Genomic DNA, 18,457 nt, shown 5'->3' with positions numbered 1-18,457 from the left:
CTGCTTAAGCTCTTCCGGTGAAAACCACGTGACCCAAGGTTGATTAACATCTCGTGTTTTGTGTTTCAATCATTTTTACACCAAAGAGAAGAGGATTTAAAAACGTTCAGTTTGATAAGTTGGGATATTGATAAAACTGACATTGTACAACGGACGTGTGTTTACTCCATTGATGTTTTTAATGTTAAACCTTGTTATCAAGGAGTTCACTCAGTGAGTAATGGTGCACGTCCTGATTCATCTTCGTCTCTTTATTATTCCTGTGAACATTTATTTTTTGTGTGTGTGTGTGTGTGTGTGTGTGTGTGAACGTGCATACGTAATAAATAGATAGCCTTGAATGGATTCCCATCCCATAATCCCGTTTTCTCAACACATCCTCCACCGAAAGTGGACGAAGGTGAAGTTTTCACCCCTATCCATCTGTTGTTGGTTCCTTGGGAAATCGAGGATTCGTGAGTTTCGTGGAGTTCGGTGGTGGAGTACTCAGGGCCGCCGAGAGCCACAATGGGCCCGTGGGGGATACCAAGTGAAGACCCCCTTCTTCCGGCCCCTGCGCCACAAAGAAACTAAATTTCCCTGATTTCCCAATTGTGTTGTCTACCTTCCCCGAGTACACTACATCATCATTTCTGACAATCCCTACTTACCTGCTGCGGTGGACGGGACGCTCCACTTCCGAGGACGGTGAACACGAACACCGCGATGACAAACCACGACATGTCTGGTGTACGGCTGTCCACGAACTGACGATTTAACGACACACCTCTGTCTTAAGATTTTCCTGTTGTTGGAATTGTTATTGTAACCATGAACAACCACTGTGATGTCACAATAGACTGTGGCCACGCCCCCTTTTCATCATTTCTATTGAAATCTCATGTAATATTTATATATTTTTTTATATACAATTGTTCAAATTAATCTCTTCCAGTGAAAACCACGTGACCCAACGTTGATGAATAACACGGATCTTTTGTCTTTCAAATATTTTACATCATTGAGAACAGGATTTTAAAACGTTCATTTTGATAAGTTGGGACACTGATTATTGACGCTGCACAACAGATGTGTGTTTATTTCATTTACTCGTGCACCCACTCCCTTGAGAAGTGGCAGTGAGGATCCTATGACGAGTCCTGGTGTAGAATATAGATCACAGTAGATCTCGGTTCCAGTCCGTGATTCTATGGTGGAGACGATCAGCATGGAATGCCGAAAGGATGTCGGGATTCCTCCAAATTTCTCTCATTTTCCTGTTAAACAGCAGCACCGACTGTTGAAAAAGGTAATCAATCCGTGTTTGTGTTTTATATAAATATTTATTTTTATTTCTGCTCTGTGTTTTCCACGAAACGCCACGATAAGCTATTTATACACGTCAACACGGCATTTGTCCAAGGAAGAACCCCTTCGGGAGGAAGTATTATTTGTATTAATATTTCTTTGTAATAACATTAATATTATCCTTTTGTTATTCAGATTGTTGTGAGAAACGGCATTGGAAAAACGTCACAATTAGCTATTTTCCCACGGATATACACCTTAAAACGGACCTCGCCCCCAAGGTGGAGGGGATCAAATAAAATCGCCACAAGCTCCATCGTTTGACCCTCAGTCCTCCAGTCAAGTTTGATTGAGATTGGATAAATATATAACAACCGAATGTATCGCGGTCAAAAAACACACAGAGACAGAAAGAGAGAGACATCAAATTGTGTAATTCAGTGTGATGATGTAATTAATGATAAACCTTGTGATAAAGGAGTTTGGACAGTGAATAATGGTTCACCTTGCTCTTCGTTTATATCTCTCTGGTATTGGTGTGAACATTCAATCTTTGTGTGAATATCCGTGGAAAAATGGACGTATAAACAAATAAGTAGGCCTCACCTTCAATAGATTCCCATCCACCATCCCGTTTTCTCAATACATTCTCCACCGAAGGTGAACGAAGGTGATGTTTTCACTCTTATCCATCTGTTTGTTTGTTACTTGTCAAATTGAAGATTCGTAAGTATCAGGGAGTTCGGTGGTCGAGCAATGTCCTCCATCAGTAACGATGGAATGGGGGAAAAATGGCGGCCCCACCAAAGGCGCACCAAATGATCCGTTTGAAACTCGTCTGGAGCGATGTAATACGTCATGAATGGCCGAAACGTTTATTCTCGAACATTTTCATTCATAAATAACTGGAACTACACTCAGTGGAGCGCACACCTCCGCCAGGTAAAGCAGGTTACATTTTGTTTCTCACCGATGGGCTGGATCTGGATCCGGATGTGAAGCAAAGTGTAATCACCTTGTTCTTTTCACCGACACAACTCGTCCACAACTTTTTAACATTGTGAGTTCACAGAAAGTGAAGGTATTGTGAGACTCATGATGTACGAGTGCAGCTGTGAAGAAAGACCTGGTGATGACAAGGCAGATCACTGACGAGGTCTATTCCTGCAAGCTGATTGATAGTACATACATTGCGTCTCTGTCCAGTTGCAAAGATCCATGTGGACACACCATACAATATGAGAGAGGTGGAAGTCATGTGCATGGATGAACCCATTTGTGATCTTGTGATTGGTATAAAACCAGGAGCACGAGAGGTCAAGGATCCAGATGCAAACTGGATTCCACAGCTGGCACAAGCAGGAGTGACCAGGGCACAGACCACGTGCAACAAGGATGACACCAAACCATTGATAGTGTCACAATCTGACATCCCTTAGGTAACTGTGCAAGAGGTTGAGCAAGCTCAGAAAGAAGATGTCTCCCTTCAAAGGTTGTGGAAGGAGGTGCAGGATAACAGAGATCATCAGGCATGGGGCAAGAGCAAGTACAGGCTCAAAGTCCAGAAAGGTTTTTTACACTGTATCCACGCAACTGACACGACCGAGGAAAGTGAAGCAAATCATCGTTCCCTCCAAATATCAGGAGGCCGTGATGAAAGTTTTCGCATCATGGGTGATGAAGATTGTGGTCAAGTTTCATCCAAATTGTGTGTTTATGTAGTTTTGGAGAAGAAAGGAAATACCTTATTTGGTTGGGGGGTCAAACCGGGACAAACATTGACCACCCTTACACCCTCATTTTTAGCTCACTTGGAACATAGTTCCGGAGAGCTTATGGGATGGCATGTAGTCCGTCAGTCTGTCCATCCACAAACACTTTGCAGCTTCTTCTCTAAAACAACACACACAATTTCAATGAACATTCACCACAACCTTCATCACGGAGGAAGTACCAAAGTTTGTTCACAGCATGAACAAAAACAAAAACAAAAAATCAAATCGGCGTCTGACAGAGTTTATGAGGGGGGGGGGGGTTGGCTCACAACATATGCATTTCCTTCCTTCCCCAGAACTTTAATTTCCTTTCACAGACAATTTCGATGAAACTTAAACACAACCTTTATCACCCATGATGTCACAAAGTTTGTTCAGGACATTAAAAAAAAACACATGGGTATTTACTTTCTTCTCCATGATGTATTTTGTGGGTGGTGGTCTGGTGTTGGCTTAGTGGTTAGGGTGGTTGCTTGGGACCCTCGGGGTCCTGAGTTTGAGCCCCGCTTTCCACTGAATTAACGTCAGGGGGGTTGACTCAGCCTGTCATCCTTCCGAGGTCGGTGAAATGAGCATCAGTATTCTGGTAATTATCCCTGCGTGTTGAAGGCGACAAAAGGGTTGGCGTCAGGAAGGGCATCCAGCCGTAAAAAAAAAAACTGCCACAAGAAAGGGGACCATGATTGGAGCCCGCAAAAAGCTGACCCCTGCTCAGGGAAAAAGGCTTTAAAACGGTGTGATGATCCTGTATTTTGTGGGTCATCCATATCAGTTAGTGATTCCCTGGTTATCTTATCCAGCCGCGAACAGGTGAGCGCCCAGGGGGTATTTGCCCGATGTTTAATAAATATCATCGTGTTTAACGCCCAACTCCTCCTTTACCATTGTGATGTGGCGAGAGAGATTTAACAAGACATAATATGTATATGTTTCATAAGGAGTTCCACATTTCATATTATATTACGAGCAAGTACCATCCATCACTTCGCTGACAGGAATACGAAGCGGGGTGGCGGGTGAGACAGGTCGCTGACAGGTGGTCTGTAGGATGACTTTAGAGGTGAGATTGAGGAAGAGAGTGAGGGCTGAACCAAGGACCAGATGGTGGAAGCTGAAGGAGGAAGACTGTTGCGTGAAATTTAGGGAGGAGGTGAGACAGGCGTTGGATGGTGGTAAAGATGGGTGGGATGATTGGGCAACGACAGCAGAAGTTGTGAGGGAGATAGCTAGGAAGGTACTTGGTGTGACATCTGGACAGAGGAAGGAAGATAAGGAGACTTGGTGGTGGAATGAGGAAGTACAGGAAAGTATAAGGAAGAAGGGGTTGGCGAAAAAGAAGTGGGATAGTCAGAGAGATGAAGAAAGTCGGCAGGAGTACAAGGAGTGGCGTCGAAAAGCAAAAAGAGAGGTGGCAAAGGCCAAAGAAAAGGCATATGACGAGCTGTATGAGAAGTTGGATACAAAAGAAGGGGAAAAGGATTTATACCGATTGGCAAGACAGAGGGACCGAGCTGGGAAGGATGTGCTGCAGGTTCGGGTGATAAAGGACGCAAATGGGAATGTGCTGACGAGCGAGGAGAGTGTGTTGAGAAGGTGGATGGAGTACTTTGAGGAGCTGATGAATGAAGAAAATGAGAGAGAGAGAAGGTTGGAAGAGGTGGAGATAGTGAATCTGGAAGTGGGGTGGATCAGTAAGGATGAAGTGAGGACTGCTATGAAGAAGATGAAAAGTGGAAAGGCGGTTGGCCCAGATGGTATACCAGTGGAGGCATGGAAGTGCTTAGGAGAGATGGCAGTGGGGTTGTTAACCAGATTGTTTAATAAAGTCTTGGAAAGTGAGAGGATGCCGGAGGAGTGGAGATTAAGTGTACTGGTTCCGATTTTCAAGAATAAGGGTGATGTGCAGAGCTGTGGAAATTACAGAGGGATAAAGTTGTTAAGCCACACCATGAAGTTGTGGGAAAGAGTAGTGGAAGCTCGGTTGAGAGGAGAGGTGATGATCTGTGAGCAGCAATATGGGTTTATGCCAGGAAAGAGCACCACTGATGCAATGTTTGCTTTTAGAATGTTGATGGAGAAGTATAGGGAAGGCCAGAAAGAGTTACATTGTGTGTTTGTGGATTTAGAGAAAGCTTATGATAGGGTGCCAAGAGAGGAGTTGTGGTATTGTATGAGGAAGTCGGGAGTGTTGGAGAAGTATGTGAGGATCGTGCAGGATATGTATGAGGACAGTGTGACAGCGGTGAGGTGTGCGGTAGGAATGACGGACCGGTTTAAGGTTAAAGTGGGATTGCACCAAGGATCGACTCTGAGCCCTTTCCTGTTTGCAATGGTGATGGACAGGTTGAAGGACGAGATCAGACTGGAGTCTCCATGGACCATGATGTTCGCGGATGACATCATGATCTGTAGGGAGAGTAGAGAGCAGGCTGAATCGAGCCTTGAGAGGTGGAGGTACGCACTGGAGAGAAGGGGAATGTTAGTCAGTAGGAGTAAGACGGAGTACATGTGCGTAAATGAGAGGGAGGGTGGTGGTATGGTGCAGTTGCAAGGAGTTGAGGTGGGGAAGGTGGATTGGTTTAAATACTTGGGATCAACTGTCCAAAGTAACGGAGAGTGTGGGAGAGAAGTGAAAAAGAGAGTGCAGGCAGGATGGAGTGGGTGGAGAAGAGTTGCAGGAGTGATTTGTGACAGAAGGGTAGCTGCAAGAGTGAAGGGGAAAGTATACAAGACGGTAGTGAGACCAGCTATGTTGTATGGTTTGGAGGCGGTGGCGCTAACAAAAAGACAGGAAGCAGAGCTGGAGGTGGCAGAGTTAAAGATGCTGCGATTCTCGTTGGGAGTGACGAGGATGGATAGGATAAGGAATGAGTATATTAGAGGGACAGCGCAGGTAGGACGGTTTAGAGACAAAGTGAGAGAGGCGAGATTGAGATGGTTTGGACATGTGCACAGGAGGGAAACGGGGTATATCGGGAGAAGGATGTTGAAGATGGAGCCGCCAGGCAGGAGGAGAAGTGGAAGGCCAAAGAAGAGGTTCATGGATGCGGTGAGGGCGGACATGCGGGTGGTTGGAGTGTCAATGGAAGATGTGGAGGATAGAGCGAAATGGAGACAGTTGGTCCGTTGTGGCGACCCCTAACGGGAGCAAGCCGAAAGAGGAAGAAGGAGTGTTCAACGCCTAACTCCTCCTTTACCATTGTGATGTGGCGAGAGAGATTTAACAAGACATAATATGCATATGTTTCATATGGAGTTCCACATTTCATATTATATTACGAGCAAGTACCATCCATCACTTCGCTGACAGGAATACGAAGCGGGGTGGCGGGTGATGAGAGACAGAGAGAGGGAGACAGTTGGGAGAGAGCAAATAAGACCAATGCTTACCTTTCCGTGATATTTAACCCCCCGGGGATCTTTGACAGGTCGAGGGTTAAACATGACCTTCACCGCCGCGCCTCAACACAGAGTGCCATTTCCTGTGTGTTTTGTATTTTACGGCGATGGCCCCGCTTCACACAGGGGCAACAAAGGTTTCATTGGCTTGAACTGGAGATGCGGATATGGGAGGGTAGAATGCAGTCATTGTTGCTGTGTTTGCTTCTTGATGTCATGGAGTTCCTGCCGCTCTGGTATTTTGTTAATCTTTGTGCACTTCTATCTTCCTGTCCTTATGCCTTTCAAAAAAATTGCACAACATTATCAGTGGGTGAGGCAACACCAGAGGGACTGCAGGGCCAACACAGACTGTTGATGTGAGATGTGAACGTTATTTTTTATATGTATCTACGTGGAAGTGACGAGTGGATAATGAAAGATCACACAGAAATGTTAACATTAATAACAGACTCTAGAGGTTATCGTATGTGCAGAAATGAAACAAAGCCATGGACACTGGCATCTCCAGGTGTTTATAAGCGATTTGAATTTATGAATAATGAAGATGAGGCATTCGATGATAAGATTGAGGAAAGTGAAAAAATATTTGTCACCACTTTATCTTTAAGAAATTGTTGTGGCCTATTCCAAGTCAAGGCACTGTTGAGCAGGCCAAAAAAATGCAAAAATAAATAAATAAATTAATACCCCCCAAAAAAACACGAACAGCGAGGGACAGCAAAGTGATGAAGGATGAGCCTTTTTTTAAAGGTTAATTAAATAATGCCGTTAATTATCTTCAATAGGTGTGTTTGAATGAAGCCAAACAACCGGTTTTCATTCTTGTACTCCCTTGGAGTTCCCTCAACATCCTTGTAAAGTTTCAGGCTGTGAGGTTTCATGGTCTTGGAGTTATTGAGGACACACACACACACACACACACACACACACACACACACACACACACACACACAAACACACAATTATCGATAGACAGACAAACAAGGAAATGACAAATTGAAAAACATGGACGTAAAAAGGGTGTAAGTGATTAAATTAGGTGTATGGAAGGTTTCAGTACCTGTCGTTCTGGAGACTCACGTTTCTTTAAAAAATCATCTTGGATCGACCATCTGTAAGAGTCTAATGTTTCATCCTACCTTGCTGGAGCGCTTAGTCGATGGAATGATGATGGATCCACTGCCAAACATGACACCTTCTCCAGCGGCCATGACTACAACTTCTTCGTTTGCACACACATCAATAAAAGGAAGTCAAAACAACTGGAGAGCGACATCATCGTAACCTCCATCATTATCAATCCTTCCAACACAATCCTGGAAATACTGTATCCTCTCAATTGCTTTCTGCATCTCAATTCAATTTTGCCTTTGTTTTGCCTTCAATTTCACATCTTTATTTTCATCATCACAAACTCCCACTGGATTTGCACTGAAGTTTTTCAAACAATTTCAATGATCATCCAGGTGTGCAGAATGACTTTTATACAGATACATTAACACTCATGCGAGACTTCGACCAACGGGAAGATTTGCTTGGTGCTTGTAAGTTTTAGAATCCAGCAAAATATGTGTTTGTCCTCAACACTTCTGAGGCACAGACAAAATTGGACATGATGCAGGTGAAGAACAGGTAGTTTAGACAAAGTTTTAAATTGTAATTTGTAATGTAAAGGAAGAATCTTGTCAACTTACGTTCCAACCGGAAGGATGGTTTCAGGTGAGGGTTGGAGGAGGGAACGAGCACCTCTTATGAGGGACCTTTGGAAAAACAATAGAAATATGAAAGCTTAGACACATTGATATCTCAACCAGTTTGATAACTTGTTCAAAAAAGAAAACAAAAGGAAAGGCCTGGATGGAACAGGCAACAGATGACAAGGTGAATCAGGTGATCTCATCCAATCGAAGGGAGTTAAAGTTGTTGTTGTTTATTCTGCATGGGGATGATCACCCCAAGAAGTTACCTTCCCACAAAAATAATTACAATTATCTCCACAATTAAGGACACTTCTTCATGAAAGGAAGTATTTACATCAATGTCTGTAAAAGACGAAGTCTCAAAACAAATTTTTCTTGATGTTTTGATCTTGTGGTTGGCTGTGTTTGCACCCATTGTGTGTTCAACCCACCTGGCACAAAGTATTGAAGAGTGCTTACCTGTTGAAGATCCTGCATACAATATGGCTTCTGCTGTTGCTGCCATCATCAGGGTGAGGCTTCCGTTCGCGAGCCAGCCAATGAACAATGTAAGATGGTGATAGATTGATTTTCACCATCAACAAGATCCCACCATGGTTTTCCTCATCTTTCCTTCCTTCACTATGAAATTCACAAGATGTCAATCAGGATTGAACTCCCTGTCCATGACTGTCCGATCAAAAGATGTTTCAGTGATTGCTCCAATATGATCTCAGGTACATTCTCGTGTTTGAAAGAGACCCTGCGTCAAAGTGAATTTGTTTCAACGGAATATTCTCCTTAAATGTTTTTTTTTTGTTTTTTTTGTGTTTTTTTTTTTCCCTTTAAGCTTTTTTTTGTGTTTTTTCCCCCTTTAATGTGTTTTTCCCCCTTAAATGTGTGTCACGGAGGAGTCTGTTAGAGGAGGGGGGAGATGAGGAGGGAAGGTCGTTATCTCTGGAGATGAGGCTTGCCCTTGGGATTCTTCAGGAGGACTACTTTATCTCCTTTGATGGTATATCTCCCGTTTGGGTCACTTTCCCTCTTTTTTTCAAGATCACTCAGCAGCATCTCTTGTTTTTCTCTTTGGAGCTGAGTGTAATCCGGAGTGATAAAAATGTTTTTTGTCCAGAGAGAGGGATCAGTTAAATTGCGAACCTTCTTGTTATTGGTAAGAACAAGATTCCGATCCGACTCACAACTGAACACAACTTTCATAGGTCTGAATCTGTTCTCAATGTACCGTCCAACGCGGAAAGTGCGTACGGGCTCTATGTTCAGGTTCATGGCTTTAATTAATTTTGTCACAACCTCCTTGTCATGTTCCCCTTTTCCCTCCTTCACTCCACGGAACATGAGGTTATTTTTACGCCTTTCTATCTCCGCTGGTTCATCATTGACAAGCTTGGACTGAGACGAATGGTGAGGCTTACGTTCGGCCGGCAGCTGATCAACATCATGCTGTTTCACTTGTTGTTTCCTGCCTTCACAGAGAGGCTTCGGTTGGCGTTGAAGAACAACACTGTACTGTTGTCGCTGCTGCCGCCCTTCATCACTTTGAGGCTTTGGTTCAGGTGGGAGCAAATCAACATCCTGCTGTTTCAGTTGTTGCTTCTGTCGCCCATCATCAGTTATGAGAAGCACTTCTTCATCAACCCCTTCCTCAGCAAGTTTTCCTGCTTTTTGCAATTTGGTTTCTCTCTCCAAGACCTGTTGCTCCCTCAACTCCACATGACGTTTCTTCTCTCTTATCTGTTCTTCTCTTTCCATGAGAATCAACTCTCTTGTTTTCCAGGCAACTTCACATTGCTCTCTGTGTTCTTGTTCCTTTTTCTCTCTCAGACGAGACTCTCCCTCCGATTTATTCAGATTACATTGTCGATTATGAAGCTTCTCTCCCTTTTGGTGGATATGGAGCTGCTGTTTATTTAGCTCTTCATCTTTCCCGTTCATGAAGGCATCTAACTTCCCCTGTCGCTCCAGCTCCTGTTCCTGATATATCGGCAATTCTTTCTCTCTTTGCTGAACATCTTGCTTCCACTTTTTAACTTCTAACATTCTCTTTTCTACTTCAACCATTTTCTTCTTTCGTTCTGTGTTTTTACGCTTTTCCCAGATCCAAACTTCAAATTCCTCATCCTCAAAATCCTTTTCCCAATTTGATCGTCTGGATTCTTCCTGCTCCCTTATCTTTAACTCTTCTTGTTTCTTCCTCTCCTGTTCATTTATTTTCTTCTGCTCTTCTTCCTTCTTCTCTTTCTGCTGTTCCTCCTCTCGTTTCCTCCGTTCATCTTCCTCCTTTAACCACAATTCTTTGTTCAATTTCCTTTGCGCTTCCATTTCCATGAACTCACGTTCTCTGTCCTGAACAAACTTCTCTCTTTGGATGAGATCTCCTTTTTTTTGGAGCAACATCTTTTCTTTTTCCTGAAGTTGTTCTTTCTGTGCTTGTAAAACTTTATTTTGCTCCTCTTGATAATGTTCTTCCTCTTGTTCTTCATTTCCGAAGTTCTGTTTCACTGTGAACTCCATTTTTTCCTTCACATCAGGAACCTCAGTTCCCTCCAGTTTCTGCATTTCAAGGAGTTTGTTTTCCTGAACATCATTTACCAATGGTGGCTCATCTTTCAGTTGTCTCCTTTTGATTTTACATCCACATTTCACACTGCAAGAGAAACAAACATTCTCAGTTCAAGGTAAAATGAAGTATTCCATCACCTGTAAAGTGTTGAATACATGGTTTTGTAAAACATAAACAAACATGTTCCACGAGTGTTACAATGCTACAGGATACGGAATATCGAGTATGCAGATATAACTTAAACAAGGTCCAAATGATCGGTGTGGAACGATGAATCACACTTGATTATTTAAATAATTTAATGTAACGGTGGAGGATGTTGTGAAATTTAGTGTTTGTTTTTGATGAAGAAGGAAATCATGTAACTTTTTGTAAATTATCTCTCACTTCACTGGAATTCCATTGGAAACATGTTTTCATGACGTCATTTGGCGGCCATCTTGGATTAAAAAATATCCGCCATCTCAGAAGAACAACCAACTTATTCCTTGGAAATCAACACTTAATAAGTGAGTTTTACTTTTTATTCACAACAAGTGTTCAATAATAAACCTTTTAAAATCTTCCTAAAGACATCATTGTTACTTTGTGTGAACAAAAAAAATTCCAATCAGAGGTTTAAACTTGTGTCACGTGGGTTGGACATGGTTCATATCATGAACTGTTTTCAACAATTAAATTGCTTCACTCATACATCACAGATTAAAATAATGGGATATGGACTTTTTAGAATATTCACCATCGATCGAATTAAAAAAGAAAGAGCTCAAAGAAAAGAAAGATCTCACTGTCACACAGTGAATAGAAAGATTGATGATAATATTGTTGTGGGACGGGGGTTTGGTGAGACCACCAGGGGGTGAAGCTATCTCAGTTTCCCACCAGACTCACCCGACTTGCAGGCCATCACACACGGATAAGTCCGTGATGTGGTGGGTCACTAACGGACCGTGAACGCCAATAACTCAACTACATGACCGAGGGTCCTCTGTATAGTTTTCCGGTTACCAAGAAAAATAACCACGTGATCTAATTACAGGGGGACTCGCCCTAGGTACGTCTTGTCCGAACCAGATCACCTTACCGGATCAGATGCAGCCGAGCGACACTGCCAATGACATACCGGCTAAAAGGAACGGATCGTTAGGAATAAAGTCCAGGCGAGGTTCGGATACGGACCATGCTGGATCAATGAAAGAAAAGACAAAAACGAGCTGGGAACATTTCCACTTATAATTTATGAACAGGCAGGCGAGGAAAAATATGTGGCACGATTAGTAGTTTTTATTGTTGTGTGGAAGGAGGGACAGGAAGAAAAGTGTGGTGTGCCAATAATACAAGAAACTTACAAAAGCAGACACATAGCAATTATCCCGATATAATTCTTGTGCACTCTGAACTTAAGCGAGGACAGGCACATGACACACGCACACACACACACACACACACACACACACACACACACACACACACACACACACACACACACACACGCACACACACACACACAAACACACACACACATCCAGATGAAGAAGGGTTAATGAGAAGAAAGAGGAGAGGAGATGGGGCTAACGGTCTCTCAATATCTTGCACGATTGACCGATTGCACCACCAGTATGTTTTGGGGGGATGCTCCGCTTGGTGATTCCTCCCTGACAGCTAGCACGTCGTCTCTTGCTTCGTAGCACTTTGAGCAGCTCAACATCGATCCAGAGAATAGGGCACGACCGTCAGGCATGAAAGAAGAGCTTTTGGTGGAGTCAGAAGCCAGTGGGTGGAGGAAGGCAGAGTCCGGAGCAGTGGGTGGAGAAAGGCAAACAGGATCATGTGGGTGAGTGGAGTCAGGGACGAGGCGGGGAAGAAGACGGATTCAGCAGGTGAGTTGGTGATGAAATTGGAATCAGCAGATGAGGAACGCTGAGCAGGAAAGACGATGACCGACAGCCCCACGAACCATACTTTTCTCGACGTTGTAGTGCGGGCGAGGGTGACGATCCGAAACGACGTGTCGTCACCTGAATCAGGTGCTCTGGTTGGGCCGTGGACAGCACACGGTCCGGCCGTGATGGCCTGCACCAAACTCCCGGGCCGTCCACGGCGACCCGTGGTCAGCGCCGGTCAATGTGCTGCCTGTCTGTAAGTCATGCGGCCCAAGGAGTACAGCGCGCCTCTGCCTGGCTGCAGCCTCGCCGGGTGGAGAGGCGAGTGGATGTTCGCCATCCGTGCGAGACACCTGGGGTCGCGGTGGTCAGCGAAGACTGATGGTAAGATGCTATGGTAAACACATTCACAGACCCGAACAAGGTGTGCCATTTGTCCCCTGCTATGTGTGCGACTATAAATTATCCCGGGGATGCGCGTGTGACCGCCGCCATTGAGCATGCGGTCATTAATAAAATGCAGTGTTGTGTGCAGTGCCGGCCCTGATCTGTGTCATGAAATGAAGGAAAAGGTTGGATATAATTATTAGATGCAGACTTGGATTGAAAAGAGGACAGATACAATTATTAGATGGAGATTTGGATTGAAAAGATCACAAAGATATAATTATTTAATGGAGATTTGGATTGAAAAGAGGATAGAAATAATTACACTGGTCAACAATTTTTTACTTTCTGAATGTTGTCTAGATTTCTACAAGTGAATTAGGGTATTCTGGCACTGCTGAATCAGGAAATGGCATCCGTTTCTCTCCATCAGGTCAGGTTTTTGTGCTAAGTTGATTTGAAAAAATCAGATCTTGTGACAAAATCAATTACATTTTTGTGGCATTATCAGCTGATTTTTGTCAACACATATCATCCTAAACATGTTTTTAAGAAAAAAAAATGTTTTGCCAACAACATTTATTGATTACATGATAGAAACATCGATTACTGTCATCTGAATGGTGGGCATTGATAAAGGTAAGTACAAGTAAATTGCATGTTGCGTCACCACTGTTCAAACTTCAGGGCTTGAACTTCCGTTTCTTCGAACTCCTGGAATGTTCAGCGGCAGGGAGGTCTCTTTTCAGATTCCAACAGTAGTCAGCCATCATGACTGCGTCCCAGCGACCCTGATACCTGGTCTCCATCTCCTTCATGTCCTGATGGAATCTCTCCCCCTGCTCGTCACTCATTGAACCCAGGTTCTCAGGAAACCGGTTCATATGTGAAAATAGGTAGTGCATCTTGATGCTCATGTTGCAGCCCAGGTTTCTGAAAGCAGTCAGCATGTTGTTGACAAGTTCTGCGTAGTTTCTGGCCTTATTGTTGCCAAGAAAGTTCTTCACTACCAAAACAAATGTCTTCCACGCTTCCAGTTCCACTTCGTTCATTGAGTTTTTGAACTCTGGATCTCTGATGAGCTGACGGATCTGAGAACCATCAAAGATGCCAGCTTTCAACTTCTCCATGGTCAATCCTGGAAAAGCCTGGCACAAGTAAGTGAAGCAGTCACCATCTTTGTCCAGAGCCTTGGTGAACTGCTTGATTAAGCCGAGCTTGATGTGCAGCGGTGGGAAGAGTATTCTGTCTCTGTCCACCAGAGGGTCGTTGATGACGTTCCTTTCTTTGCATGGCACCAATTCCTCCCGCACAGGCCAGTCCTTCTTCGTGTAATGCTGAGCACGGTCCCTACTATCCCACATGCACAGAAAACATGGGTACTTGGTGAAGCCAGACTGTTGTCCCAACAAAAAGTTCACCATCTTCAGGTCAACACAAATAAACCACTTCTGCTGATCATAACCAATTTTCTCCAGTACGTACTTCACCGCTTCATACTTCTCCTTCAGTGTAGTCGAGTGAGCGATGGGTACAGAGGCAAACTGGTTGCCGTTGTGTAGCAGAACACATTTCAGTGATCGCTTGCTGCTGTCAATGAACAGTCTCCAATCTTTGGGTTCGTACTGTGGCACTCCAAGCTTGAGCAGAAGCGCATGTCATAAATTGGTGCATGTAGGTATTGTACATTCTTCAGAGTTCGTTATTTCAAGAAATACAACTTTTTTGTATCACATTATTACAAAATCTGCCCCATTAACTTTAGTTTTGATCCACGAACTTTATGCTTTGCCTCACCAATTTTTGGAAGATTTTGAGGTTTTATGACTTCAAACTGGTCCCTTTTCGACATAATCACCCAGAACTATCGCACCTGAATACTTCTTGTCATTAAAATAATTATTGCCAATCAAAACAATTATTTGACATGACATTTTACCCCCACCAACTTCTTCTAAAATGCTCCACACATGCGTACATGTGAACAAAAATGTAAAAAACGACATGTGGCCATATCTCAAAAACTTGACCTGATTGAACAAAACTAATGTGAGTTTTGGATTCAGCGAATCAGATTCGTCCTAAATCAGCTTAAAAAATGCAGACAACAAAGTTGTTGTTGACCAGTGTTATTTAATGGAGATTTGGATTGAAAAGAGGACAAAGATATCATTACTAGATGCAGAAATGGGTTGAAAAGAGTGAGCCACATGGTTGAAAAGTAAGTTGTTATCATTTGGTGTGTTGTTTTTCCATGGCTGGCTTCCGTGAGGACACCTTGCTTGGATTAGCCTCAGGAATAGCGTAACAGAATAAGAATGAGTTCAGAGATTTAATCGGACCGAACCATGAGATTCACACAACGCACTGTCCCGTTTGACCCATTAGACAAGAAGGGACTATCTGACGTATATTACTGAAATAACTGTCTTGGGACCACTGCATGTTGGATGCCATCATGTTGGACGGATGCGGATCCTGGATCCGCAACAATATCACATATCCCTGAAAATAATTTGGTTTCAGGTGGTTCTGACTTCAAGAAAATGGAGAATCAGTTTAAAACTGATTTTCGAATTAAAAAAAAAACAGTTCTATATTGCTGGACAGTGTTAAATTAATGTTTCATGAAACGTTGACATGCTTGTAATGACTTCTGATTGAGTAAACATAGTAAGACTTTGGTCATAAAGCACATCAAATAGAAAAGAATAGTCAATCCATTTTGCAAGATAAAATTTCACCGAGCGTTTATGGGACAAAGCAGTGCGCGAGGGAATAAGGGATGGTGTGCCATCGACAACGTAGTTCTAGTTTAATATTTTGTTTGCCTTCAACTGTGTTTTCATGAATTACAAGACAGACTGAGCTGAAACTTTCACAGGTTTTTTTTTTGATACACAGGTTATTTAATACACAAGTATAATTGAAAACAGCTCACCAAAGTGACAGCTCACCAAAGTGATAGCTCACCAAAGGTGTCCCCTCCCTTTAAAATGAGTATTGTTCCACAAGATCTCACTATGACAGCCATTTTGAAGTTCAAGGTAATTACAAGTCTTTACTGCAAGTAAATCTACATTTGTTTTTTGAACCTCGACCAGTACAAATGTTGGTATTTACACCAAATTTAACTTTGATTTTATACAGGATCAGTGGACTTCTTCATGGCAGCCATTTTGAAATCCAAGATGGTCACCATCACCAACTTACACAAAATTAAAATTGTGGGTTTTGTAAACTCTTTGGCGTAACAAGTGTGGGTGTTCCCACCAAAATGGACTTCATACGACATCCACAGCCTGAGCTATCGTGTCCCCTTGGATGAAGGTATAAATATTGATGAAAAGTCATTTGTGTTCTTTACCAGTGAATGCAGCGCTTTCTCCTGAACCTCGTCTTGTTGAACCACCGAGATGGATTAAACATAATCACACCGACAAACAAAAGGGAGGCAATCACGACGAACACGACATCACGACCCAGGGACATCCCTCCATCCTCAACAGCATCGTTCTGGAAAAGCTGTGGAAATAGACAAGGCCAGGGGTAGGAAACATGTTTATTTCATTTATAATTAAACTAAACAATGTTTTTACAATTAATTTACATAATCAAAAAGTTCGTGACAAAATAGCATGTTCTTGATAATTTTAGAGAACAAACACAATGGTTCATGGAATGTTCGAGAGTTTACCTTTTGTACCACGCTTGTTAAGGACAGGTTTGTAAGAGGGTTTGGGAAGTAATTTGTAATTTGTTCAGAATGCTGGCGATAGCTCGCCGACCATTTTCAAAAAACACCGTGGAATCTTTACCATCCAATATAAATGAGTGTTGGTGGATGAATCCTTCATGTTTAATGTTCCTCCAATGGTTGTAACACACATTACACGTGAAACACCAGGGTGGTAGTTTATGGAGGGATCGAGATTTGAACCCAGGCTCAGAGGTGAATGTGTAAACTGTGAAACTCCACCAGCCCTGAGATGGATCTTCCTGGGGATCAATTTCCACTGCACACGGAGTGCAATGTGTGGTACCAGATACACTCAAGGTATACCGTGAAGATTCCTCCATCGACACGAACATGAAGGAGATTTTACCTTGAAGGGACAAATTCCAAGTTTACTTGGTGCGGAAAGTTCACCTGCAGTTTCCAACCAAAGATAAACTCTCTTTCTGTTCCTCATCACATCGTCACGGTAAAGATGGATCACAACAATTTAAAGGACAAACAAGGAAGAGTAAATATGGGATTTCAACTGTGCACCAACACTCACTGACCTACTCCTTGTTCAAGGCTACTCCTGGAATCTTTGATTTCCATAAAAAAAAGTGTCGTAAGACAAGACAGCCGACTTAAGAGGAATGAAAAATGGTGAAGCAGTGGGACCTGATGAGATACCATTGTAAGATGGACCTACCTTGGTGAATATGGGGTTCAGGTGTTCAATAAACCATTGAACTGGGTTATGATGAGAGAGGACATTCCAAGGACATGGAGGGGAAACATTCTGGGATCATTATTTAATATTCCACTCTCCAGATGTAGATGTTTTAGATGAACCTTGAAGTTGGGAATATGGAATGTTTCTTTATGGTTTCTGGTCATTTAAGGTTTCCTGAATGAGAAACTGTATGATGACCCTCTGTCATCATTTAACATTGATTTTATACACACATTTTAAAAACACCGGGTTTGAGTACTAAACGTCTCCTATTCAGGGGGTGTGTTGGGTGTGTTGGGTGTTTTGGGTGTTTTGGGTGTTTTGGGTGTATGATCCAATCCCACAGCAGGCATGATGGTTCGGTGTCATCAAGCTCTATCTCAGAGGTCCAACTTGTTGAAGCTCCACACCTCCTCCCCCACACCCCACACCTCCTCACCCACACCCCACACCTCCTCACCCACACCCCCTACCTCTCCCCCAACCTCTCCCCCCACACTCCCACCATCGAAAATTCGAAGACCAGGCTGGGCCTGATATCCCAAACTATAATAAAAACAACTCCCCCCGTGCTGTGTACCTTCCCCGAGTTCAGTACGTTATTTCTCACAATCCCTACTTACCTGCTGTGGTCGGGACGCTCCACTTCCGAGGACGGTGATCACGAACACCGCGATGAGAAACCACGACATGTCTGGTGTTCACTAATCCACGGACTGACGATTTAACGATACAGCTCTGTTATGTGTTGAGATCTCCCTGTTGTTGGAATTCTCATTGTAACCACGAACAACCACTGTGACGTCACAGTGTGGTCACGTCCCTTTCTCTCGTTTCTGTTCATATTTTCACCTCGATATAATTATTTACGTATTTTTTGTTCTGATTAAGCTCTTCCGGTGAAAACCACGTGACCCAAGGTTGATTAACATCTCGTGTTTTGTGTTTCAATCATTTTTACACCAATGAGAAAAGGATTTAAAAACGTTCAGTTTGATAAGTTGGGATATTG

At 43.1% G+C, this 18,457-nt stretch overlaps 1 protein-coding gene across 1 annotated transcript; it reads right to left on the bottom strand.

The window, feature by feature from the left end:
- Nucleotides 1-9,079: 9,079 nt before the first annotated feature.
- On the bottom strand, nt 9,080-18,137 carry LOC147021114 (uncharacterized). Its single transcript, XM_085890418.1, has 3 exons — nt 18,069-18,137; nt 16,362-16,519; nt 9,080-10,808 (listed from the first exon to the last, which is right to left on the bottom strand). The coding sequence occupies exons 1-3, from the start codon at nt 18,135-18,137 to the stop codon at nt 9,095-9,097; spliced, it is 1,941 nt and encodes a 646-aa protein (XP_085746544.1). The 3' UTR covers nt 9,080-9,094.
- Between the last annotated feature and the right edge of the window lie 320 nt (nt 18,138-18,457).

The sequence above is a fragment of the Eptatretus burgeri genome, chromosome 8 (genome assembly GCF_056783735.1).
Source record: "Eptatretus burgeri isolate ZD-2024b chromosome 8, Ebu_testis_v1, whole genome shotgun sequence".
Classification (NCBI taxonomy): Eukaryota; Metazoa; Chordata; class Myxini; order Myxiniformes; family Myxinidae; genus Eptatretus; species Eptatretus burgeri.
The sequence above is the reverse complement of the archived record's forward strand: the minus strand, read 5'-3'. Positions and strand labels throughout refer to the sequence as shown.